The sequence below is a fragment of the Lates calcarifer genome, unplaced genomic scaffold (genome assembly GCF_001640805.2).
Source record: "Lates calcarifer isolate ASB-BC8 unplaced genomic scaffold, TLL_Latcal_v3 _unitig_106_quiver_1098, whole genome shotgun sequence".
Classification (NCBI taxonomy): Eukaryota; Metazoa; Chordata; class Actinopteri; family Centropomidae; genus Lates; species Lates calcarifer.
Genome location: NW_026115268.1, coordinates 15,439 through 41,695, shown reverse-complemented (window position 1 = coordinate 41,695; position 26,257 = coordinate 15,439). Strand labels below are relative to the sequence as shown.

At 40.5% G+C, this 26,257-nt stretch overlaps 3 protein-coding genes across 3 annotated transcripts; 1 reads left to right on the top strand and 2 right to left on the bottom strand.

The window, feature by feature from the left end:
- Positions 1–3,729: 3,729 nt before the first annotated feature.
- Positions 3,730–13,913, bottom strand: LOC108886066 (mitochondrial dicarboxylate carrier). Its single transcript, XM_018680681.2, has 11 exons — positions 13,207–13,913; positions 8,913–9,032; positions 7,934–8,048; positions 7,761–7,809; positions 7,590–7,631; positions 7,463–7,506; positions 7,303–7,373; positions 6,614–6,706; positions 6,424–6,501; positions 6,241–6,297; positions 3,730–5,675 (listed from the first exon to the last, which is right to left on the bottom strand). Exons 1-11 carry the CDS (start codon positions 13,294–13,296, stop codon positions 5,574–5,576), a joined length of 861 nt encoding a protein of 286 aa, XP_018536197.1. The 5' UTR covers positions 13,297–13,913; the 3' UTR covers positions 3,730–5,573.
- A 6,964-nt stretch (positions 13,914–20,877) lies between these two features.
- Positions 20,878–23,015, bottom strand: LOC108886064 (claudin-9). Its single transcript, XM_018680680.2, has 2 exons — positions 22,880–23,015; positions 20,878–22,678 (listed from the first exon to the last, which is right to left on the bottom strand). Exon 2 carries the CDS (start codon positions 22,470–22,472, stop codon positions 21,804–21,806), a length of 669 nt encoding a protein of 222 aa, XP_018536196.1. The 5' UTR covers positions 22,473–22,678; positions 22,880–23,015; the 3' UTR covers positions 20,878–21,803.
- Positions 23,016–23,741: 726 nt separating this feature from the next.
- Positions 23,742–25,814, top strand: LOC108886063 (GTPase IMAP family member 9). The gene is made up of 2 exons (XM_018680679.2): positions 23,742–24,102; positions 24,210–25,814. Exons 1-2 carry the CDS (start codon positions 24,087–24,089, stop codon positions 25,064–25,066), a joined length of 873 nt encoding a protein of 290 aa, XP_018536195.1. The 5' UTR covers positions 23,742–24,086; the 3' UTR covers positions 25,067–25,814.
- The last annotated feature ends 443 nt before the right edge of the window (positions 25,815–26,257 follow it).

Here is a 26,257-nt window from a genome sequence, read left to right as displayed (position 1 = left end):
GAACTCTGAAACTCTTCATTTTGACTGATTTACTAGTTCCTACACACTGTCACGCTGTTAAAGGATCATTACTGACAATCAAAACAAAATATCTTTGGAGAATACTGACGGAAGTGGTTCTGAGGTAGAAGACAGTCAACTAGTTTGAATTTTATCCTGTAGTGTGGTTCTTGTGGTGTTCTCGTCTATGTTTAGACACCATTTAGACACTTAAGAGACATTTGTCTTTCTTGGCCTTATAACTTGGTATAGGCAGTCCCCTGGACAGTAGCACACTTATTTTCCCTTCCTTCAGCCACTGCATCCTCTTCAGTTTTAGGACATAATCACAGCTACATTTACGTGTAAAGTAATTGTTGTTCATCTGTACAGTTGAGCAATAGAAAACAGTGTAGGTGTAAGATTCAAGATTGACTTTTATTCATCCATAAAATCACTCAAATGCTACAACAGTGTGACTGAAAGAGCAATGGAAATCATTTTGTATGGATAAAAACAACATTGGAACTATAGTCCAACTATAAAAAAGTAACTGTTCCAGTATCACCTGAGATTGGCTCGAGCCCTGCCCACGACCCTCAAGGATAAGTGGTATAGATAATGGATGGATGTATGGATATTTATTTCTCTAATAAAAATGTTTAAAAATGCAGTGCAGAGGCCCTGCTGTACGACTTGCAGTCAATTATATATGTTCAAGTAGAAGCTGTAACTGTGTTCTTAAGTGTGCTTTATGCATTAACTCATGATGCAGCAAGCTTGCTGCTGAGCTGCCTAATATGGCAAAGGACCTAGCCACTTCCAGTTTGTTGCATAAGATTTCTCTGTGATGCTGTCAGAGTCTGCTCACCTTCTCATCAACTATCCCACTAATGTGAAAGGAAATGCGACAGAAGAGCTGAAACGTTTCTGTTACGCACTCTATTGATTACTTACTACCGCATAGTCATTGTGGTGGGCAAGTCATGACCTTGTGAGAAAAATAATGAGAGCAGAGTGTGATCTGAGAGCTGGGTACTGAACTATGACCATCTTCACAAGTGTTTTTCAGATGCATGAATGTGTGTGGGTGCATGGGTGGTATGGGGGGGGTGTGGGCAGCAACTCAGTGAAAGAGTGAGAGAAACCGAGAGAAAATGTGACACTTTTTAAAATCCATTTGATGAACTGAAATAGTATACACCAATTAGAAGTACTGGAACATTAGCAACAAAAGGTATAGTTTGTGAAAGGCAATGAAACTGGTTATGTTTGATTTCAGTGACAGTTGTCTATCGCTTTAACAAAGGCACTGAAATGTGAAAATATGGAAGCAAGTTTATACAATGGCACATTTCATTCACAAAGGACAATGAAAAAGTGCTTCACATTATGCATTAACATTTAATCAGAAATCCAACTGAAATACATGAAATGAAAAAAAAAACATTTAAAAAAGATAGAAACTGAAGTACAGGTGTGTGTGTGTGTGTGTGTGTGTGTGTGTGTGTGTGTGTGTGTGTGTGTGTGTTTGTGAATGATGTGTGCACACAATAAAGTACAACAGAGCTGAGGGGATACCTCTCTTTGTCATAAGGAACAAACCCGGTTATATGTAATCTTTACTATGCGCACTAATACGACAAAATAATGTCAGAGGGAATTATTTAAACTTATGTTGAAGTAATAATTCAAATTTGAGTCATACTGCACATATGGTACCACACTAGTTACCATGTGTTGAGCAACAGGCAGGAAGTTAGCTTTATTCTTAGTCCATCTTCACTCTGTCACCAGGGTTTCTCCATGACCTTTGAGTTAATTTGAGGTTACTGCCGTGTCTCCATCAGCCTCAGCTCAAAGCTCACAATCACTTTCCTCTGAGCCCTCGACCACGCTCCAGATTAAACTGACCTGCCGGGGCTTTAGAGTCACACGCTGGCCAGTGAAGAGAGGAATTACTTGATTATTCCTGCTCAGGGTCAGGACTATCAATGCTGTTTATAAGTAGATGCATCGCTGAGTGAAAACAACACTTAGAAGACAATTCTGATATATAACTCTAAAAAGTTAGCAAGCTGTTGCATGGTTACACATTCAGCAGACATGGAGCAACATAAGCAGTTGTGTTTCTGGCCACCTGATGAATGTAAGTTCAACATTCACATGGAATTTTCATTAGTTAATTTTCATATGAAAACAAAAACTTAAACCCAAAAGTGTATTTTCATCAAATAACAATGAACCTACTGCCACAGCTAATAGATTTTGGTCCAGTTTTGAGCGCTCAGTTTGTGTTATTCTGTGCAGAAGATAGGAGGCCTTAAAAAACAACCTCACTGCTGCACTCACCAGCTCTGTATTTACATGTCATACAAACATGCAGAAGTCTAAACTTTGAACTTCCTTCTCACCTTTGTATTTTGATAACATGGATGGTCCTTCATTGTAAGATCCACTGAACTGGAGTCCGAACACCTGCTATGAATGGGAATGTTTTTCCTCCATCTTTTCACAGAATGTGGGGTGATGTCAAAGTGCATGAATTAAAACACTGGAGATGTAAAGTGCCTTTAGGCAGAACATGCAGCAGAGAATACAGATGGAAAAATCATGAAGTCAAATATTTTGCTATGAATTCGTTTGCTTGTCTCTCATTAATTAAAACTTTAGCTCCTGTATCATTTCAGTGTTGCTTTATGGTTTCTTTTGGTATTTTGTTTTCCCACAGAAGAATATTCTTTGCAGCTGCTTGCATACATAACAAAGCAGCACTAATACAAACTGTACAGAAAAACCAAGTCATAATGCAAAATATAAATCAGTTTTGGTATTTTCATAACCAGAATTTGCTTTTACACCCTGAATCTCTGAATGCTTTAAACAATATTGAATGCTCTGCACAACATGTTTCTGGTTTCTTATTGCACCCATATGTTCATAATGACTACAATATCGTCTTATTGTCTATGAAAACAGCACATATTTATAGCTCCCAAACACAGAGTTGTTTGATCATTAATGAGTGTGGCTGTTGGGGTGATGGTTCCTCCTAAAATCAAAGCTTATAAGAACATCACAATAAGTAGGCCTACAGCCTGATTTTCCTTATCACTGTACACATAGGCAGCATTCCAAGGCTGTGCAAAAATAGCACTCCTGACGATGAGAAAATCAGCAGAGTGCATGCACAGGCATAAGTCTCATGAATTCCCATACATACATGTGATGGTAGAGGTGAATGGTTGGATTCATTAATGCTTTGCTTGTGATGGATGGTATTAATAAAGGAATGGGCAGCTATCTTCATCTAGGCAGAGGAACGGAGTCACATTGCCGCCGTTTATCATTATAGCTGAATACCACCACTTAACTGTGGACAGTCCTGCCACATGGTGCAGGCTGAGAAGCTGTAATTGTGTGAAATAAGTACTGATACCAAGTCTGTGGGCTGGTGTGAAGGACTGGCAGAGCCAACATCAAACTACTCCCTTGTTCTGATGAGGGCAAATCCAGTCACAGCCAGCATCATTGTACTGTGAGCCTGTGGCAGCAGAAACCAGAAACACAAAGATCTCTCTGTTTGTTTTATGACGTGGATTTAACACAGCCCAGAGGGCCTGCAGCTGATTTACGACATGACAAAAATAATAATTATAAAAAGGTGGTTTAGTTTACACCAATCTCATTCACTACCAAAACAATAAATAAGTTTGTAGCCTGATGTACTGAATAAAAAACAGACACATATTTTCCATTAGTATTTTAATTCCAAAATCATTAGTTAATGATCTACAAAATACAAATTCACAACTCCCAGAACTGTGGGTCCATCCAGTTTTATTACTGTGCGTATGAATAAAGTTAGGGTTAACATTACCAATATAATATAATATGGCTGACCTACAGTCCAGACCCTCACATTGTCAAGGAACTCTTGAACATAAGAACATGCAGGCAAACAGAGTCAGTCAGTGACACTGTGACTCTTATCTTTAAATGGATTCTAAGATGAAGGTGCGGGGCTGCATAAGAGAAGATACTTCACACATTACTACACTGCCCCCTGTGGGACAGATCCTGTAAGGCAACATTACTTGACATGGTCTGTGTAAACAGAACAGGCACAGCACAGGGAACGTTTGATTCCTCTGAACCAAAGTCAAACTTATCACGGGACGATAACCGACGAGAGCCACAAAACATGCTCACCTGGAGCTGTTAATAGTGTAAAATCAAAACAAATGAAAATGTTTCCATTTTTACTTTTAGAACACGTTTTAGTGTGCAGCATGTGTATCTACGCAGCAGCTTAGTCAGTAGGAGTCAAGGGATTTTCAGTAAAGTGCTGTATAAAACAGTAGCATCCTGAGTCATAAAGACTGACATGCATTCAGCTCAATGAAACAATATTATAGATGGAAATGCTACATGTATATTTATACTGTACAGCAGTTGCCTACAAGCTTTTAAACAGGCATCTCTATTCAAACAGTAAGAACTTAAAAGGGATCAAGTGGTCATTTACAGTTTCACTGGGAATGAAAACTAAAAGAACCGCTGCCAAATGTACCTTCTTCTTCACAGTTTCTCCACTAACGTCCCTCCTCACTTAAAAACAAACACGACAGACGAGCTTGGTCCTCTTCCCCGGAAAGATATAAGAATGATATAGTGATAGGAGTGGAATGAAATTTTAACGTGTTAGAGGTTGATTTCCACTTCAAAAATAATAACAGGCAACAAATAATTCTTTGTAAATGTAAAAATCAGGGGGCATCACATTTGGTCACCACTACTGGGAATGATTACTATGCAATTACATAAAACCTTGTTCAGTTCATGTTTCAGTGATAGCTTTTGGGAAATATTATGAATTGGTAAGAACCGCAAGGCTATATTGTGTTTGTTTATAGCTTCATAAGTACGTTTTAGACTTTTGCTAATGTTGGCCTTTATGAAAACAATCAAGTGTGGTAGAGAACTATAGAGCACACATTCTTGGCACAAACTTTTTAAGCCACAGTCTTGTTATTACAGTGGCGTGGGCTCTGAAGGCGCTGTACACCACTGATAGATTGGGTTTAAAGTACTTAGTGCTGAGATTAAAACATAAATCACAAAATCTGATCAGGAATTAGTCTGCTGTAATCAAGGCATACAACTTCTCATCTAGTCACGTAACTAACAGGACTTGAAATTATGATGGACAACTAATGTACATTAAACATCTGCTAAAGCTAATTTTAATCTCTCTAAATTTGGAAGGTCATGCTAATAACATCAGGAAAGCACATGTATAATTAGTAACTTCTTTCCTAGCATAGGCAATCATCTGTTATTCCAGTATTCATCCCTTCCAGCAGGTGGTGCTCCTGATAATTAAAATCACTTAGTGTCTGGCCATGAGACAGAGGTAGAGCAAAAGGAGAAGGAAACATGTACGAGCTTGCAGGACTGATGTGACTTCCTTACGTCCCTTCTTTTCTTGGAAATGTTAAAAGCAGAGAACTGATGGGGTCTTGTGAACAACGGTGGCAGTGTTGGGAGGGGGTAAGAGGAGGGGCTGAAGAGTGGCCCGTCACGAAGCGTGCTCAGGAGATGATGCGAATGCCAAAATATTTCTTGAGCTGCTCGAGGAAGATGAAGGTGAGCACTGTGTGGGGAATCAGGCGGATCCCTGCTGGGACGAGACCCTGAAACAAAATGTAGTGTTGGATCATTATTTATAGTTGTCTCCCGTAACAGCTGTCAACTTAAAGCTACTACTACTACTTTTATTCTGAAAAGTAACAATTTCTTATCACACTTCCTGCTCCATTTCTTGCATGTTTATTTGCATAGTATAACACATGCACTGTTGTATTCAAGGCGCTTTTGTTTATTGGATTATATCAACAAAAGTGTGTGAGTTAAGATGAATCTAGTACACATCAGAAATTAATTAGCCTGTATGTGAATACATTACAGGCAAATTTAGTTTATAGCCCATACTTTCCCGTCATCATTTATATTGTTACAGCATCCCCTACTACTCTGGACTGAGTGGTTTTATCCAGGGCAGAGGAATTTTCTTTCACTGCTGTGCTACAGGCAGGGAGCAGCTCTAACTGGTCAATGTGAATCAAGGCACCCAGGGGTGATCCTGTCTGACAATGAGTCAAATAACTGAAATAATACATTGAAGAACCTGTAAAGAACTCCTGATTAACGGTGCCACTAAATAACCTAAATAAAGGGACTGCACAACTGCTTTTTTACCTTGTAAAATGCCAGTGGACCCAGCTTGGCAGTTTCTCGTAAGCAATGTGTCACCCCCTGAAGAGAGAGAGACAAGCTGGGTGAGAATGAATACTGAGAAATTGAGAAGATTGAAAAGCAGAAACAGAAGGGAATGAAAGAATTAGAGGAGACAATGGAGAAGGTGAGGAGGGATCTACTCACCGTGTACTCTCCCTTTGAGTTCATCAGTCTCGTCTTTAGCACGTCCAGAGGTTGACACAAGAATGTAGCACAGCCTCCCTGCAGAGGAGCAGTTCACGCAAGCTGAGATCAGTTGACAAAAGAACCGTGTAAACTTAACACACTGACTGAGTCAGGTGTCCAGTACACACAAATAAAATCTGATACTTACAGCAATGAAGCTGGAGAGAAAGTGTGTTAGTATGTTGTCTCCCATCATCCCTGTTCCCAGAACGAGCTGCTTGGCTTGGTCATAACATGCCAACTAAAAATTGAAAAAATAAAAGGAGACAAAAAAATAGTTTTTAGTGTTAAATTATAACATTTCAGTGTTTGGCTTCTCCCCCAGTGGTGGTACAAAAAAAAGACACTGTGGTAGACAGAAATCCACCAATGATGTATGCTGGTCTTCAAAATCAAAAAAAAAAGATAAACTGACATTAAGAGCCAGAGGTCAATCTATGTAAATACTATGACATCTCTGGACTAACTGGATGCCAACAGTTGCATGAAGCCAGTGTCTTTCAGATATATTTGCCAACACAGACTTAATTCAAGTGAGGCTGAGGTTATATGGATTAATAATGCATAGTGTATTATATTTAAATGGAACCATTTAAAGAGGCAGCCTATTCATAAAGGAAATGGATTCAGCATTGATGTACCTTCAATTTAATTATATTTTAATAAATCATCTTATTCAATGATGAGATGGACTCTGAATTTAAAATTCCCTTTAACGTGGCTAATACATACACTAATATGTATCTGACTTAGGTTGTAGACTTTAAGCCAGAAAAGTGTGTAAAAGTGTTCCAGATGAAAAATCCCAACCTACAGACTGTGAGTAGGGTGACGTACCTGTCCGACAGTGACCATCGCTCCTCTGCTGGAGGCCATGGTGGCTCCTGAGAACAGCTTCCTCACACCCTCTGTAGTACAGGACACAGGTCAGATGTCAGACATGATGCTACTGTGCTTTACATATGAGGTTACACACGTCATATTTCTTGGGATTTACCTTCTCTGGCGACTCTGAAGAGCCCATCTATGGCATGTTTGTAGCTGGAAGAAAAAAAACATTAATGTTAAATGACAGTAAAAGATTTTAAATATCTAGACTGATGAAAACCAGTTACAACACTCACTTTCTCCTCAGTTCTGGTGGTAGTTTCATGTCATTCTGCATCCTAGAAACAGAAACAGTTCAGATCATTTAACTGCACAGGTTGCTCTTTTTGGCCATTGACCAAAAACATCCATAACTGTTTGTTTGCGGGAACTGCGCATATGTATTAATGCTGCTTCTGGCATCTTACCTGACATTCACCATGTCTGCCGGTGTACCAACGAACCCACCAGTGAAACCTGTTGGCAGAGGAATCCTGCATGAGTGATACTGCATGTGTTCATGCATGTGTATGTAAGAGAAAGTGAACGAGAGAGAGAGAGCGAGGGAGAAGATAGCATTAACGTGTGTGTGTGCTCCCACCTCCGAAGGCTCCCAGCAGGACCTTCTGGTAAAAGGGCATGGGGCCCTGGCTTGAGCTACCCATCATGTCCCTCACTGTCTCGTAGATGGCAAATCTGGTGAGGGAATAGGACATCTGAGGAGAGGAGAGGAGAGGAGAGGAGAGGAGAGGAGAGGAGAGGAGAGGAGAGGAGAGGAGAGGAATGAATCCTGTACTCTGCTCACTGTTTAACACTTTCATTTTTCAGCCACTAGGTGGAGCCTGGTGAGTTTGAAAGGAGAGTACAGATATTTTACAGAGGGCCATCAACAGAAGCACTGTTTACAGGATAAAGCTTATCCTACTCTTCATCATCTAGTGGCTGTGATTAAACTGTTTCTACCCCAACAGACCTGCTATACACACTGCAATTATAAAACTACCCTGCCTTTCACCCACTGTCAGCTGGGATTGGCTCCAGCCCCCCTGTGACCCACAAAAGATAAGTGGTATAGATAATAGATGGATGGATACTCCCATAAACCAGCACTTTGTTTGTTTATTTGTTTATTTTGTTTGACTTAACCTAATTAAATGTTTTGAGAGCAAACCTGAGGAGGCAACAGGATGTGAATGTATTTGAGTCTCATTAGACTGCAGCAGTTACAGGATATTTACTGAAAAACCAGTTCTAATGGTCTGTCATACATCGCTCTTCCTTTAACCAGAAAAATGAAAAACTTGATGGTCAACACAATATTTTACTCAAATTACATTTCAGTCAGGAAAAGAACTGAGACAGATGCACTCCTTCATTAAGGAGGAAGTTGTGTATGCACAGACGAAAGCAAGATGTATCTTTAAAAAAAAGCCTTTTATTTTTTCCAGAACACTAGTTTATGTCCAACATGTCTGTTTTATTATTATCTTTATTATCTTTATGTTATTGTCAGGTATTTCATTCTGTTTTAATTTTGCCAAACTATAAAGAAAAGAGTGATAAGCTACAGACATACAGACCTGTCTACAAAGGGAGGCAGAGAGGCCATTGTAAAGCGCCAGCACGCCGTCGTTCTTCACCACATGAATGGCCATCCCCATCATCCTCTTCTTCACCTCCTGCTGCGTCTGCAGGTGTACCTGGAGAGACAGTCATGTATTAGGCTTGATGCCAGTTTCAACACCACGCGAGGCACCGTAGTGGCAGACAAAACAAATCTGCCGACACAGACACAGACGGTGTGTGATCCTGTTGGGTTTGACACAGCATTTTTTTCCTCTTGTTCCTTCTTGTGGAGTCACTTAGACACACTAGTTAACATATTTAAGCAACTAAGTGTGTCAAAGGGCAAAAAAACAATGGTCAAAGTCTAAACAGGAGAGCCTGAAATATCCTGACTTTCCAAACATACTGGATCCTATACTTCCCAAGTCAAAGTTTCACTCGGAACTTCAAGGAATGTAAACCAGGCATAGACAGAACTGACTGTAACTCTGGTGTTTTTGCCTTAAAGCTCTGGTAAAGAGCATCACAAAGTGTTAAGACAGAGTCCTATTGACCCATCAGCAAGCTAATGTGTATATGCACAAGAACACTCATGTACACACTGTGGTGAAACATCACACACAGATGAGCTGATAAGTGTCTGGCTTCAAGTCTTTTTAGGTGACATCTGACAAATCCTGTTTAGCAACTCTGTTTTATCAGTTTAGGGCAATGATAGATTAGCCTTTCTGAGGGTGGAATGAATGCCTGGGTTACAAAAAAGGAGGAACTCAATAAAACATGACTCGACACTTTTTGCCCTGTGATATGTGTGTTTAGTTAAGACCTACTTCTCTGCTGAAAACCATATTCACATATTTTCTACTCCAAATTACATCTCAGTCCTTCTAAATTTAGCTGTTTGCTTTTACAAGAGTGTTGTAAGTGTGCAGCACTATGAAGCCATTAACGTTTTAAGCTTCATACAGTGCTGCAACAAAGTCACCATCTGTCTCACCGTCCATAAATGTTTTAACAACATTAATGATGTCGTCCTGCTCAACTGCACAGAAATCAACACTGGTAATTTCAGTCCACTCTGCTATGAGTAAGTATGAGGACGATGATTAAGACAGTGCTTCTTTGAGCTTCTATTATGCATGTTCTCACTTGTACGAAGTGACATTCGGTGTTGATGATGAAAATCTGATCCCTCCATTATGTTCTCCACTTTGTTGTGTTCACCTCAGCTAGATCTTGTTGCAACTGCTCTTTTTTAAGTTGTCCGGTTTTGTGTCTAAGTCTGTTTCCCCTTGATATGTGTTTTCCCTTACATTAACCAGAGCCTAACCTTACCATACCTATAACCACCCGGGGGGGTATGGGGTACTATGGGAAACAAATCACACTTCGAAATAACAACAGGCTCTGGATGCTACAGTGCAACATTTAGCTGCATTAGCCTGTGAGGATTAGCGTGTGAGAGTAAACAAATAATCGGAAGGAGCGGTGACTGACTTCAAACTGACTCGATAAGTAGCTAAATGACAGGCTTAAATTAAACTTGGCTGCTGTCAGTATTTGTCAAAGACAGTTTGTGAAGGATTGTCCATTCTGCACCACCACTGTAAAACCACCAAGGAATGTTTTCTAGATCACGTCATGTCACCGTCAGGGGGGGAGGAACTTTTATTCATATCATAGTGACAATTTAAGTATATAAACTTTATATTTTTGAACCATGACCTTCAGTATTTGGATTAAGAGGCTCATAAAATAAGGTGTGTGAGATCAACTTGTCTACAATGTGTCATTTAAATGTGTCTGATACAGTGCACCAGTGGCGTGCGATGACTTTTACAGTTAGGCAAGCAGAGCTGAACAGGTGTTCTTTTAATCATTCTCACATTCTTAGTGAGTTTTTAGAGCATGTTTTTTAATAGTTTATATATCTTTGTAATCATAAACTATTCCCTTTCACTTGTCAGATGTAGCTCATAAAAGCAACAGACTTGATTGTGGACCAAATGTAGTGTAACCTGCGCCCAACACCAGTATCACTCTTCACCTGACTGCCACTTGAACAGTTTGACTGGCGTAAAACTACATGAGCATATACTTAGTAATCAGTAAGTATTTGAACAGTGACACATTCTTTTGTTCCGCCTGCCTCTGTACTCTGGCACAATGGATCTACAGGAAACAATGAAATTGATTTCCAAGTGCTGAGTCTCAGCTTTAATTTGAGGCTGTTCGCTTTGCGGTGTTGTATTGCCTTAAAATTGTGTGTGCGTGTGTATGGGGTGAGAGGAAGGGATCATTAAAAGGGCAACAAGTCACCCTCAAACAGTCTTAAAATAGAAAGTAAATATTTACCCTCTGCACCATACCTGCATGGAGGAAATTATGGTACTGTAAGAGTGTGGTAAGTGGTTCTTTAAGGTACTTTAAAGTTGCTCTAAGACTGCTCTCTTTCTTGGGGTCACAACTCAGTCAAATCTGAAGATGCTGATCTGGTACACATATTTTCAGGTTTGGTGTCATTTACACTTTCCGAGGACATCGTTATTTTTTTGTCTATCATGACTGCACATCCTTACATTGCCTTAGAAATCAGTGAAAAGAGAGGCTCTTTATAACTCCAGAACTTATCATGTTTTAAAGTTTTCTTCAGTGTCTCCACTGTTATCTGTAAATCCATGGGCCCACTGCAAAAAGGAGCTGCTAATAGCTAACTTGGCTTACTTACAATGGTGTCAACTTTGACTGAGGATTGGGCCGTGGGGTAGGACGGCACTTCATCAAAGGAGTAAATTAAACCCCACTATCTCAAAAGTTAATAGGACACAACTTCTCAGGGCCATTTGGACCATTCCTGCATTCATGAGCCAGTAATCTCCTCTGAAATTTTAAATAAACAGACACACAACTGATCACATCATAAAGCCAAACACACACACATAGGAACCCTACCGACTCAACACCCATGGACGAGAGCCCAATCTAGGCAAGAAATTGTCTGTTGTCAACCAGACAAGCAGTAAACTTAATTCAAACGTAGCTCACGGCTGTTTTTTCCAGAATTCAATCAATTAGAATATTTGTTAGATTTTTTAAAAAATCTTCAAGAAGTATTTTTCAAATCAAAGCTGCAATGAATGTGAAAGCAAAGGTTCATTCTCTGCCATTTAAGCTACTGTTTATACTTTAAATGATAACTTTGCAGGGTGAGGATCACACATAACTACAATTTGGGGTAAATCACTATGCTTAATGATACTTGCCTTCCTAAAGATAAAAAAACACACTTTTGTACTTTTTTCTAAGTGTGGAGTTTATATGATCTTTTTTTGGTTGTTGTTTTTTTTGTATGTGTGTGTGTGTGTGTGTTGTAAATGTTATTTGGTGAAAGCCATAAGAGAAAACAGGCCAGTTCAAAAATGTGGTTGTTCTCAGCACTACAAGTAGAGCGGTAACACAGCTACACTGACTACTACTCCACCTATGATAATAAAAGACTTTATGATCACTGAAGCAACAAAGTCACCAGACTCACAATTTCATGCTTCAGCCTTATGGAACTATAATTTCAACTAACAATCAAGTTGGTGCAGAAATGAAGCTCTCCAGAGAGGTGATTACTGGCCTTGTCTGCGCAATTATACAACACATGACTTCCTGAGGACCAGTTGCATTATCAGGGTCATGTGAGGTTGTCCACCCTTCAACCCAAAGAGAGGTACATGCAAAGTGAGAAAGGATTTTGACATATGGTTGAGATGTACTGGTTTACCCTTCTATATTAACAATCGTGAACATGCGTGACCCCACTGACACACACCTGCTGTCAGGCGATGACAGGCTGCCTGTGGAGGGGAACCCCCCTCCCATGTGATCCTAAAATTATATTATTATATTCATCTCAATAAACCCTTATTACTTCATCTAAAACTACCACTACACTGTGACATTACATATACTTTAAAATTTAATTCAACAATTACTCTCTAATATCTAATTACTATAGGGCTATATGATACCCCTGTACATCCTCACTGACATTACAGTGACAGCACAGGAGACATGCGATCCCTCAGCGTGGCATGGTCACTAAAATCTCACTGCAGCTACAGCGAACACACAGTGATCGCTTAAAATGGTACAGTAACATGATGAGTCGTCCGGGGATAAATAGCTGCTATCTAGCCTGTCTTGTCTTGTCTTGTGCGTCTACCGCTGGAAACAGCTGTAGGCTGCTGTTCAGGCCTGCACTCCTCTCCCCTCCGGCGGACACTGGCTGTCCTCCCTCTCCCCCCTCAGCCCCCTCACCTTGATTAGATCCAGAGGATGCGTGCAGCAGGCGGCTCCGCAGGACGCCAACCCCCCGAAATACCAGCGTGACATCCGTTTCTCGGTCATGATGGTACCCGTCCTCTGCTGTAGTCCGATGCAGCTTCAGCGGTTGACTTCCCTTCCTCCCAGCCGGCCTCGACACGCTGTCAGCCCCCGCTCCGTCGGCTTCCTGGCCTGGTACTGGCGGTGGCTTGTGGTCTACTGGACACGGATAACCTCGTTAATCTTCAAACATACCGATAAGAGACTGCGACACGGTCCGGAGGACTTTGGGCTCCAGTAGCATCGCGCGCATTCACGCCACATAATGTGCGTGTTTGCACGTGAAAGGCGGGTGTGTATGCATGTGTATGTGTGTGTGTGTGAGAGAGAGAGAGAGAGAGAGAGAGCACTGTCTGCTGTGCTTGGGCCACGACACGCGGAGCAGTAGGAAGCAGTTGTAGACAGAAGAGAGGAGCGCAGCCAATTGCCACCGTGGACGGCGGAGCTGCCTACCCGCCCCGGGGCCCGAGATCTAAAGGTCGACGGCGGCGGGTTATGGGAGAGCTAAAACCCCGAACAGTACAAACTCACATACCCCACTTTCACCACTACCGACTGTCATGCGAGTTTTAAAGTGACACTCATCTTTCCTGTAGCTGTTGAGCGGCCGAATACTCCCCTGTCTCTTTAAGAGGACAGTAGTCCACATTCTCCGAGGAGCTGAAACTTCAGTTTACCATGAAAAAAACAACGTTTTGGGAAGATTACCAGTAACAAGCGTGTACTGTCTTATACAGAGTTCACACGCACTGTTGCTGTTGCAATGTGGTGAGTTTTAAGGTAACTCAGTAGAGGAACTTATAAATTATAAATATGGGATAGCCTACCCTTAAACTTTTCTATTTGTTCAAACAACTGTGTCATTTGAGAAGTAAGATATAGGCCTGAGGAGGACAGTTAGGTTCAACCATCGGCCTTTTTCAGCATTGTTTATCTGGAGTCCAACATTATTAGGTACACTTTTACAGTCCAATTCAATCCAGTACAACCGCTCTGCCACATATTCTTCCTATATCAAGCTTCAAACGGCCTGCTTTTGTTAAAACTTTCTTTTTGGTGTTAATAAAACTATATCTTTATTACTGAGGTTGTAGTCAGAGGTGGTGTTACTGGGCTGTATTATATTGAAAATTGTGTTTCTAATATTGTAAATGGGGTGGCTAAAACATTAGAAACATCTCTCAGTATAAAGTTGTTCATTTCTACACTGCTGCAACCTACAACCCCAATGATAAACAAATAAAGAGAAATGAATACCTCTGTAACAGTGACAGCTCAAAACTAACATTATTATCTTTGTAAAGGTAAAATTTATGGCTGAGCTGTTACAGTGGATTGCATCAGATTTCACAAGTGTCCCTAAAAAAGTGGCCACTGAGTGTAGTCATACAGTTGAAGACATAGACTTGGTCTTTTTTTCTTAGTGTATTTAATATTTGACTATTTTATTTCTTTTAAGAATAAACCAGACCAAACTGGTTGTAAGTGTGTCAGATGTTATTTCCCCCGTTAGCTTGTGACCACAATTACAGCTACAATTTTATAGCATGTGTAACTTAGCTAGTATAGATCTACATACTTGATGCTTTTTCTAATTGATTTTTCATATGATGTCTGAAGATGCTTCATAAATCATGTATTTTACATTAGTGTTGAATGACCACTGTGTTTGCATTAATGGGCTTGTTGTCGCCCCCTGTGTTCAATAGCTGAACGACACCCATTGCCACAGTTTGGTCTTCTCCGCCCATTATTTTAAGCCTTTCTTTTTTCTTTAAAGAAAGCACTCCTGTTGGGTTTTTGTCGTTTTACACCTGTATCTTGAGTTTATTATGAGGAACCACAGCCAGCCAAGTTCATGGATGGCGCCTTAGCCTGTATGCAACTAGGGTGCCCCACACTTTTCCTAAACCCAAGACTATCTCTCATGCATGCAGTGTAACAGTTGGAGTTGTCTGTTGACAGGGGGCTTATTAGAGCTGTTGGGACTCAACTTTATGGAAATCAGACAATAAGCTGAAAACTACAGCGTGCTAACTCTCATTTGATTCTTTTGATCCAAAGTTAATATTCAGTTAATAGTCAAATTTTAATAATTATAGTAATAATAAATGAACATTTTAAAATAACATATTCTGTAAGTTAAAGGAGATGTATCCTCCTGTTAGCAGATTTCATTGTTTACACATGAAATGGTGTAATGTAAACTGCAGTTTAAGTTCTTGGTAATGACGATGTTGTTTCAGAAAAGAGGTAAGTTTTTAAATTTTGCAGGTCTTAATCAGGCAAGTTACAGTCATGTGTGTTCCTTTCCAAGAGGAACTTTTGGCACAGCTCAGAGAGCAGCAGGTCTTTGCGTGCCCTTAAAAACAAGTGAATTTGTTCCTCTGTGTTGTGCAGAGTGTAGCAGGGCAGCATGCAGGCAAGACTGCCTGGAGACATTGTTGAATTTCTTTTCTTGGCTGGCTCTTGGCACCATATTGCATCCATTTCTGCAATAATGTCTCCAATAAAAGTTGTCTATGAGCTCATATGCAGCATTTTATTTTAACTCACACCAAACAAATGAACAAGATTATAGCAGTTCAACTAGATACATGGACATGTACCGGCATGTTTGAAACTTACAGAGGTTTTACAATATAGGGTAACTGTTACACAACCAAACACAATTATACTCCTATTCCTTAATCGCTGTTGCAAACGTGCTGCATTGGCAGGACAGCTGTAGAAGACGTGTTGGTAGTCAACAAGAAGCAACTCAGCAATAACTCACAGCGATATACTCTGGCAAAAAGAGAAACTACAGTCAACATAAATGTAAGGGGATTGCCAAAAGCTGCTAACTGGCACTCAAACTGATAAAAACAGCACTAGTTGCATTTTATCATTTTATTATGCCAAGCATATACTTTAGCTCTTCATCACTTAGTATTTACATTATCTTGCCTTCTCTCTGCTTGTACAAATAGTCAGAGTTGTAGTGGATGTTGTGATATGAGTTCACAAGTGAATGTTCTTTATATTGGAGAGAACATTAGTTACTAATTGTCTACTGCCCCCAAGTGTATTATGTGTGTTGTTACTACACATATTCATTATCCATGGACATAAATATCCAGATGCCTTTCCCCTACAAGTGACATGCTGTGCTTCATCTGATGTTTTTTTCTCATTCTTCTGAGACAGTAACATGTCTTTTTTGTCTTGTCTTAATGATATAAAATCATCAGAATAGTCCAGTGTTTCACAGTCCTCACAAAAATTGGGGATATGGCATGTGTCTGTAGGGAAGATATATTCTACATGTACATACCATTTTATCAGAGGAAGCTTATATGTAATGTGTAAAAGATAACCAGTTGTGGGGACAGTAAACAGATATATTTATTGTACATGAGTGAAGATACATCAAAAGACTGTCATTGACAAAAAAGTAAGGGTGGAAAATGCAATGTCACACTTATGTACATGCAGTGAATAATGTGTACTGTATAATGTTATTAAGACAACTGTTAGTAAAAGCATTATGAAAGATTATTTCTATTATATCATCATTATCATTAGAGTTATTACAGACCTAGAGTCCAGAAAACGATGTGGGCTTTGTAGATCATTGGAAGAGTTTCTGGGGGAGACCTGGTCTGGTTAGGAGAGACGGCATTCATCCCACTTTTGATGGAGCATCTCTCATATCTAGAAATCTGACAGAGTTTATTAGGAAGCCAAAGCCCTGACAATCCAGAGTTCAGGCCAGGAGACAGAGCTGCAGTCTTACACGCTTCTCTGTGCCTCCTTTAGAGCAGTCACCCCTCCATTACCCCATAGAGACTGTGTCTGCCCCCCGACCATTTAAATTAACTAAATCGAAGATCAACAAAAGAGGAGTTAGTCACAATAATCTAATAAAAATCAGCACATCCACCTCAAATGTACAGCAAAATAAAATAATTAAATGCGGATTACTCAATATCAGATCTCTCTCATCCAAAGCTGTACTAGTAAATGATTTGATATCAGATCACCATCTTGATCTATTCTGTCTGACTGAAACCTGGCTGTGTCAGGATGAGTATGTTAGCCTGAATGAATCAACCCCCCCCAGTCATATTAATACTCACATTCCCAGAGACACTGGCCGTGGAGGTGGAGTCGCAGCCATTTTCAACTCCACTTTATTAATTAACCCTAAACCTAAACTCAGTTATAATTCATTTGAAAGTCTTGTTCTTAGTCTGTCCCACCCAAGGTGGAAAACATTAAAGCCAATTCTATTTGTTGTAGTGTACCGTCCTCCTGGTCCATACTCTGATTTCTTATCTGAATTTTCAGAGTTCCTGTCGAGTTTGGTTCTTAAAACAGATAAAGTTATTATTGTAGGCGACTTCAATATTCATGTTGATGTCAACAATGACAGCCTTAGCTCTGCTTTTTCCTCTTTACTAGACTGTATTGGCTTCTCTCAGTGTGTAAATAAACCCACTCACTGTTTCAGTCACACTCTCGACCTTGTTTTAGCTTATGGTATTGACATTGAACATGTAACAGTCTTCCCACAGAATCCCATTCTATCAGACCACTTCTTAATCACTTTCGACTTCATATTGCTGGATTATGTATTATCAGCAAAAAACATCCTGACTAGAAATATTTCCGATAATGCAGTAGTTAAATTCAAGGAAATGATTCCCACTAACTTAGGTCCAGTGCCTCATCTTAATTTTCCAGAAGCTACTCCCTCCCAACTTGATCATCTTGTAGACAGTGTTGCAGACTCATTACGTACCACTTTAGATTCCATCGTCCCCCTAAAAATGAAAACAATAAAGAGAAAGAGGCAAGCTCCATGGTTCAACTCCCAAACCCGTACACTGAAACAAACAGCACGTAGGCTTGAAAGAGTGTGGCGTTCCACCAAACTGGAAGAATCCCACTTAGCTTGGCAGGATAGTGTCAAAAGATATAAAAAGGCCCTCTGTAATGCAAGAAGTGCCTATTACTCATCATTAATAGAGGATAATACGAACAACCCCAGGTTTCTCTTCAGCACTGTAGCCAGGCTGACAGAGAGTCACAGCTCTATAGATCCACACATCCCTATAACCCTCAGTAGCAATGATTTTATGAACTTTTTTAATGATAAAATCTCTACCATTAGAGGTAAAATTAATCACATCCTGCCTTCAATCAGTACAGATTTATGCCATAACACAGGATCCATAGAGTCAGCTGCAAAACCTAACCTTGACTCCTTTTCTACCATCGACTTAGCCCAGCTCACATCAATTATCTCAGCATCTAAACCTTCAACCTGTCTCTTAGACCCCATCCCAACTAGGCTGCTTAAGGAAGCTCTGCCCTTAATTTGCAGTCCTGTATTAGATATGTTAAATCTGTCCTTGTTAACAGGTTATGTTCCGCAGTCGTATAAAACAGCTGTAATCAAACCTCTTCTAAAAAAGCCCACTCTAGATCCAGATGTATTAACCAACTACAGACCTATATCTAACCTCCCCTTTCTTTCTAAGATCCTGGAGAAAGCAGTTGCAAAACAGTTGTGCGACTTTCTACAGGACAATAGTTTATTTGAGGTTTTTCAGTCAGGATTTAGGTTGTATCACAGCACAGAGACGGCACTTGTAAAAGTTACGAACGACCTTCTGATAGCATCAGACAACGGACTTGTTTCTGTACTTGTCTTGTTAGATCTCAGTGCTGCTTTTGATACAATTGACCATCACATCCTTTTACAGAGACTGGAGCACTTTATTGGCATTAAAGGAACGGCACTAAACTGGTTTAAGTCCTATCTATCTGATAGGCTTCAGTTTGTACATGTTAACAACTACTCCTCCATGTACACAAAAGTTAGACTTGGAGTTCCACAAGGGTCAGTGCTTGGACCAATCCTCTTCACTCTGTATATGCTTCCCTTGGGCAATATTATCAGGAAACACTCCATAAATTTCCATTGTTATGCAGATGATACACAGCTTTATCTGTCAATGGAACCTAATGAAACCAATCATCTAGCCAAACTCCAAGCTTGTCTTAGGGACATTAAAATCTGGATGACAAGCAACTTCTTACTACTAAACTCAGATAAAACTGAAATCATTATAATTGGTCCTGAACACATCAGAAACAAACTTTCTAATGATGTAGCTCCACTAGACAGCATTGCCCTGGCTCCCAGCTCCACTGTAAAGAATCTGGGAGTCACCTTTGATCAGGATTTGTCCTTTAACTTACACATAAAACAAACTTCTAGGACTGCCTTTTTTCATCTGCGTAACATCTCCAAAATTAGACATTTTCTGTCCCAAAAAGATGCAGAAAAACTAGTCCATGCATTTGTTACTTCTAGGCTGGACTACTGTAATTCATTATTATCAGGCTGCCCCAACAAGTCTCTAAAGACTCTGCAGCTGATTCAAAATGCTGCAGCACGACTACTGACAGGAACTAGGAAAAGAGATCATATTTCTCCTGTGTTAGCCTCTCTACATTGGCTCCCAGTCAAATCTAGAGTAGAATTCAAAATCCTCCTCCTCACATACAAAGCCCTTAATGGTCAGGCTCCATCTTACCTTAAAGATCTCATAGTCCCCTACAATCCCACCAGGACTCTGCGCTCCCAAAATGCTGGTTTACTGGTGGTTCCCAGAGTTTCCAGGAGTAGAATGGGAGGCAGAGCCTTCAGTTATCAGGCTCCTCTACTGTGGAACCTTCTCCCAGTTTCGGTCCGGGAGGCAGACACCCTCTGTACCTTTAAGAGTAGGCTTAAAACTTTCCTCTTTGATAAAGCTTATAGTTAGGGTTGGCTCAGGCTTGAACCATCCCTTAGTTATGCTGCTATAGGCCTAGACTGCCGGGAGATCTCCCATGATGCACTGAGCTCCTCTCTCTCTCTCTCTCTCTCTCTCTCTCTCTCTCTCCACCTCTCTCCACTCAATATGGATTCATATCCCATGTTACATGTTACTAACTCAGTATCTCCCCTTTCCTGTAGTATTGTGCTCTTCCGTCTCTCTCTCCTCTTCTGTCTCTCTCTGCAGGTATTTCTTCCTCTGGAGCTGTAGAGTCTGATCTGTGATGACAAGTCTCCTGCTGCTCCTACAACTCCACTCAACACCTGCTGCTAGAATTAGAAATTACTTATACTGCTATTAGTTGCATTGCTGTGTTAGCAGTTAATACTTTAATTATCACTACTATCACTACTACTGTTGTATTACTGGCCTCATCTTACATCTGATATGGAACCTGTGTTATGCTATGTTCTTCTTTCGCTATTCTCTACCCCCCCTCCTTCTTAACCCAACCGGTCGAGGCAGATGGCCGCCCACCCTGAGTCCGGTTCTGCTCGAGGTTTCTGCCTCTTAAAAGGAAGTTTTTCCTTGCCACTGTCGCCTAGTGCTTGCTCTTGGTGGGATTTGTTGGGTCTCTCTCTGTAAATACCTATTTTAAAGAGTATGGTCTAGACCTGCTCTATATGAAAAGTGCCTTGAGATGACTGTTGTTGTGATATGGCGCTATATAAATAAAATTGAATTGAATTGAAATAGAGTCTGTAATGCTAATCCTGACTTCTTTTTTTTTTTACATTGTAATCCGGTGAGTGGCTAAAGACTACTTTTATATGATAGTGAAAATGAACTAAAATGACAACTACTGTATTCATTGATATTACAGTCACATAATAGAAAGGTGAGTGCCAACACTGAACCATCTTATTACAGTCAGACAACAGTTCAGATGAGCAACAAATTCTTTTTTGTTGAACTAAATTAAGAAAATTACAACCAATGGAAGTTATAATACATTGTACACAATAATACACATTACATAAATATTAATAATTAATCAAACAACAAAGCTCTAAAATTTGGACAGTAGGAGTGTTTGAACTGACATCAACAAAAGGGCACAAAAGTGCATATTGCAGAACCACAGTTTAAAAAAACAATACATGTAAAAAAGAATAAAGAAGTAAAAAGGAAAATTGAACATAAAGAGTAAATACTGAATACTAAAAAAAAGAGAAGTCCATAAAAAGTAAATAAACAGTTAGCATCACTCTGACTGCCCACACCAGCATACACAGAAGTACTATGTACACTGTCCTTCTGTACACAGACTGCCCCCCCCCCCCCACACACACACACACACACACACAAACACAAACACAAGCAGAGGCAGGGTGGAATTTGAGAAATGTAACTCACACACATTAGTAAACATCTAAAATCCTCCCACAGTTCACTTCAACTCCCACTCTGACACAAATCCCTTAAATAATGTAAATTCAATTAGAGCTCCTTTGCTATATAGTTAATCGTGTAAAAAGTGAAATGAAATCCACATTATAACGTAAAGAAACAGACTCAGTTTTATCAGATAACTAATACAAAACACAATAGAAGCTGATTAGCCTTCTACAGATTGTGATCATGCAGTTTCCAAAAGCTTGTTTGATGAGGTTGTGACCTCTGAGTTTGTTCATACCTCACATGTCCAATAAAATGAGCTCATACAAAAGATTTTTCCTGTTGCTTCCCCTCTCCTGCTGCCCCCGTAAGCGGGTTGTCCTTCGCTACCCCTCCGAAAACAGGCAGCACTCTTCCTCCTGGTGGAGAAGAGCCAACATGCAGCAGAGAGCCCCCCACCAGGAGCAACAAACTCGCCCCCCAGCCGAGATACAGAGCCGGGCCCAGCTCTCTTTTTAGAGGCGCTGCAACATTCGGATCATAGAAGTCCCTGATTATGGCATAGGCCGTCCAGCAGATGGGTATCAAGTAGGCAAGGCCGGCCACAAGGAAGAGCACCCCTGCTATCCTAGCCAGCCGAGCCTTGGAGGCCTGGTTACCGTCACCCATGCAGTGAGTGCACTTGGCCCCTGCCACCCCGAGTATGAGGGCCAGAAGGCAGAGGAGCAGGGAGAGGACAGTGAGGCCCCGGGCCGCTTGGGCAGACATGGGCAGGGCCAGGGTGGAGTCATAGGTCTTGCACTGGATCTGGCCCGTGGTCTGAGACAAGCAGTTCATCCACAGTCCCTCCCAGAAGACCTGGGCAATCACCAGCTCTCCGCCCACGAAGGCAGACACACGCCACAGAGGAGCTGCACACACCAATGCCCCGCACACCCAACCCAGCACAGCCAGAACCAAGCCCAGCAGCTGGAGACCTGTTGATGCCATGATCACTGAGAGAAACTTTAGAACACTCTCAACATCAACAAAAACGTTCCGTAGAAAATCCTGTGTCCAAGTTTTTTCTTTTCTTACTCACAAGAAGGTTGCTGAGAGTTGAGTACTGAGTAAATAAACGTCAGATCTTCCCACAGTCATTCAGTGAGATCTTCAGGGATTGTGAGATGTTGAGATGGCTCCCTCTTGTTTAACACCTACGTAGGTAAAGATGGCATTGTTTTCAGCAATTTTACTTTATAGAAGCAGATTTAAAATTAACTCACACATGAAGTAATAGTAGATCTTAGCTAGTAGTTAAAATCATTAGAGCAGTAAACATATTATTCTGCTATAAAGCAATGAAGTAGTGAAGCTTGACCACTCAGTTCCACAATTAAAAATTCTATAAAACTTACTTTTCAATCAGATGTCCATAGACAGCGTGTTAACAAGACTCTCTGAGTTTCTTGGTGGTATAGTTGCGTGATGTGAGTAGTTGGTGTCTTTCTTCTATTATGACTGGTCAGCTTGTCTCTCTGGATCTCATATGCAGGGGTGTAGGAGGGCAGCAGTGTGTCATACTGCATACTAAATACATACACACACACACACACACACACACACACACACACACAGTTAGTTATGCAAAAAATGACAGCACAAGGACACTTTGTTTCAGACATTGTTGATTGCTACCATGTTGTCATTTGTTGGAGGTGGATTATGGATGAAACCAAGGAGGAGGAGGTGAAAGCTGGAGACTGATGCAGACAGGAGACCTGACAAGTACAGCCTCTTCAGTTATTGTGCAAAACTATAGCAATCACTGTTAGATGTAGAAATTATAACATTTTTAAGTTAAAAAAAAAAAAAGTTGACTCTACTGATTTTTTTTTTTGTAGTACTTGTGCAGACACTCTGACAGCATGCATGTTGACAAATTAAAAGTTGTTCATTAACCAGCCACTAGAAGGCGTTAGAACCACTACCACCATGTCCACATTTTTTCCTACGTTAGTTGCATTGTGCTCACTGCAGAAGTATGCATAGTTGGAATAACCTGTATGATAAGATGGCTGATAGTTCTGAGGCTGGCAGCAGAGATTGGACTAAAAATATATCTGGCTTTGATGCAATGTGGGCTGATGAGTCAGACGTATAGAGATTTCTGCATGGCATTCTTTCTCACTCTGACACAGCCTCACCCTGGGTTCCATGTTTCTGGTTTACTCCTTCCTCTTTCTTTCTCCTCCTCCAGTACCTTTAAATCTGATCCCATGTATTTGTTACCAAGTATTGTTTGTTGTACGTTCAGAGTAATAGGTGCTTGTAATGTGTGCAGAGAGGGTGTCACCTGCTTTAGCATGTGAGAAACTTATGTCAACAGGTCTCTCAAGTTCTAGTTTCATTTTCCAGGAAACTGCTTTTATGAGAGAGAGAGAAAGAGAGTTTTGTTTCCCTGGAAACCAATCTGTTGGAGAGAGGAAAAAGAGAGGAGGGAATAATTAGCACACACAAGAACAGATGTGAGGTGATCTGGAAGGTTAAGAAAAGCACAGACAGATTTTGTGGTTCAAAGTTAGGTTTGATCTTTGTTTCCTGGTAGTTTTTCTCTGCCACAAGATGAGTTTAACTAAAGGTGAGTGTTTGTATTTACTTTTGTGTAGGCATATATGCAGGACTTTTACACTCTGTCTGTGAGTTGACCCAAAACCCAAGAATACATCACTGTCTTTTTCTCCACAGATTCCAGCTCTCCAGCTGACAGCAGCCTGAGGATTGTTCTGCTGGGAAAGACTGGATCAGGAAAGAGTGCAACAGGGAACACCATCCTGGGACGAAATGAGTTTGAGACAGAGGACATCTCTATGTCATCTGTGACAATTCGCTGCAAAAAAGAAACTGGACACTTTGATCAAAGGACTGTGAGTGTCATTGACACCCCTGGGGTCTTTGATACATCGATGACAGAGCTCCAGTTGAAAAGTGAAATAGAGAACTGTATCAAGCTGTCTCTCCCAGGACCCCATATATTCCTGCTGGTGATCAGACTGGATGTACGATTCACTAAAGAAGAGAAGAATACTGTCAAATGGATCAAGGACAACTTTGGTGAGGAAGCCTCCAACTATACCATGGTGCTTTTCACTAGGGGTGATGGACTTAAGGGAAAGTCAGTTGAGAACTATTTAGCCAAAAATCTTGAGCTCAAGGAGGTCATCAAAGACTGTAAAGCTGGGTACATCGTGTTTGATAACACACGCATGGAAAATCGCACTCAGGTGGCTGATCTGTTTGAAAGCATAGACAGGATAGTACAATTAAATGGAAACCATTACACCAGTAGCATATACGAAGAGGTACAGAGAAAGTTAAATGAGGACAAAAAGTGGAATAAGCGGGGAGACACCATCAACACTGTGGGTGATGTTCTGATGGGAGCAGCAGCAGTTGCAGCTGTAGTTAACCCCCCAGTCGCTGGTCTTGCCATAGTGGCGGAGGAAGTAGGAATGGCAGCTAGAGTGGGATCACTTTTAATGATCACAGGGGCAGGGATTTCTAAAGCTCTTGGAAGGTGGATGAAACCAAAAACAAACAGCTAGGTAATGTCTTAAGCAAACTTTTGAGGGCATTTATTTTAATGGCCTTTTCATGTCCATATTGGATAGATTTTTTCCTCTTTTTTCATTTCTTTGTTTCTTTTATATACGATAAATACGATATATACAATAAGAGTATTTTCCAAAATGTAAAACTGTTCCTGTAAGGGCATAAAAAACATTAATAATCTACTCATTGATTTATAATCCATGTATAAGAAATTAATGTATTATAATGTCTTATAACAACACCCTAACAAAAGCATTACAAGTAGGATTATAATACTAAACTAGGTCTGTTTTTCATGAACATTTATGAGGTTTTCTGAACATTGTACTCCCCATAATCATTGCAGACAGCATTTTTACAGCTGCCAGAATGCCCTCATGGTAGTTCATAGTGTCAGTCCCTTTACTGTGTAGTTTGTTTTGATTTCCTGTTTTATTCTTTTGGTTTTCCTTACTTCCTGTTTGTGTTCATTTTAGGTGTCTTGTCTTCCCCTGTGTGTGATTGCCCCATTGATTTCACCTGTGTCTCATTATCTCTTCCCCTCCTGTGTATATAAGCCGGTTTCCCCAGTGTGTCTTTGTCAGATTGTCTGCGTCCTAGTGTGTAGCGTTCTGGCGTTTTCCCTGTGATTAGTTCTTCGTGATTTTGACCAAGTTTGTTTCTTGAGACCTGGTTTTTGCCTTGCGATTTTGTACTTCTGCCTGCCTTTACTTATTCTTGTGAATAAACCGCCTCACCTCATCCTACTGTCTCTGGTCTGCTCTGTGGGTCCAGTTTTGTCTGTCTGACTCTGACACATAGTTTGATTTAAGCCGAGGGTTCATAGCTTGTTGAGATTGTTAATTACAGAGAGAGGAGCGGCAAAGAGGAATCATTGAAAGATGAGTGGGACTGACTTATTTATATATTTCATATGTATGTAGTGTGGGTGTTGCTACATGTCCAACTGAGAATCATTCCAGTCTTGGACTGTGCAAGGACAATAAAACTGAACCTTGAACCTTCAGATGCATTTCTGTGTCAATATTGCTACATGTCCAAACAAATACAAAGTCAATAAAACTGAACCTTGAGCCCTTTCAGTGTGTGTAGTGTGGGTATTGTTGTATCCGAGAGGGTGTCCTACAAATGAGACTGGACTGTGACTTACGGGTTTGAATGAGTTTATTTGCAAATAAAACAAT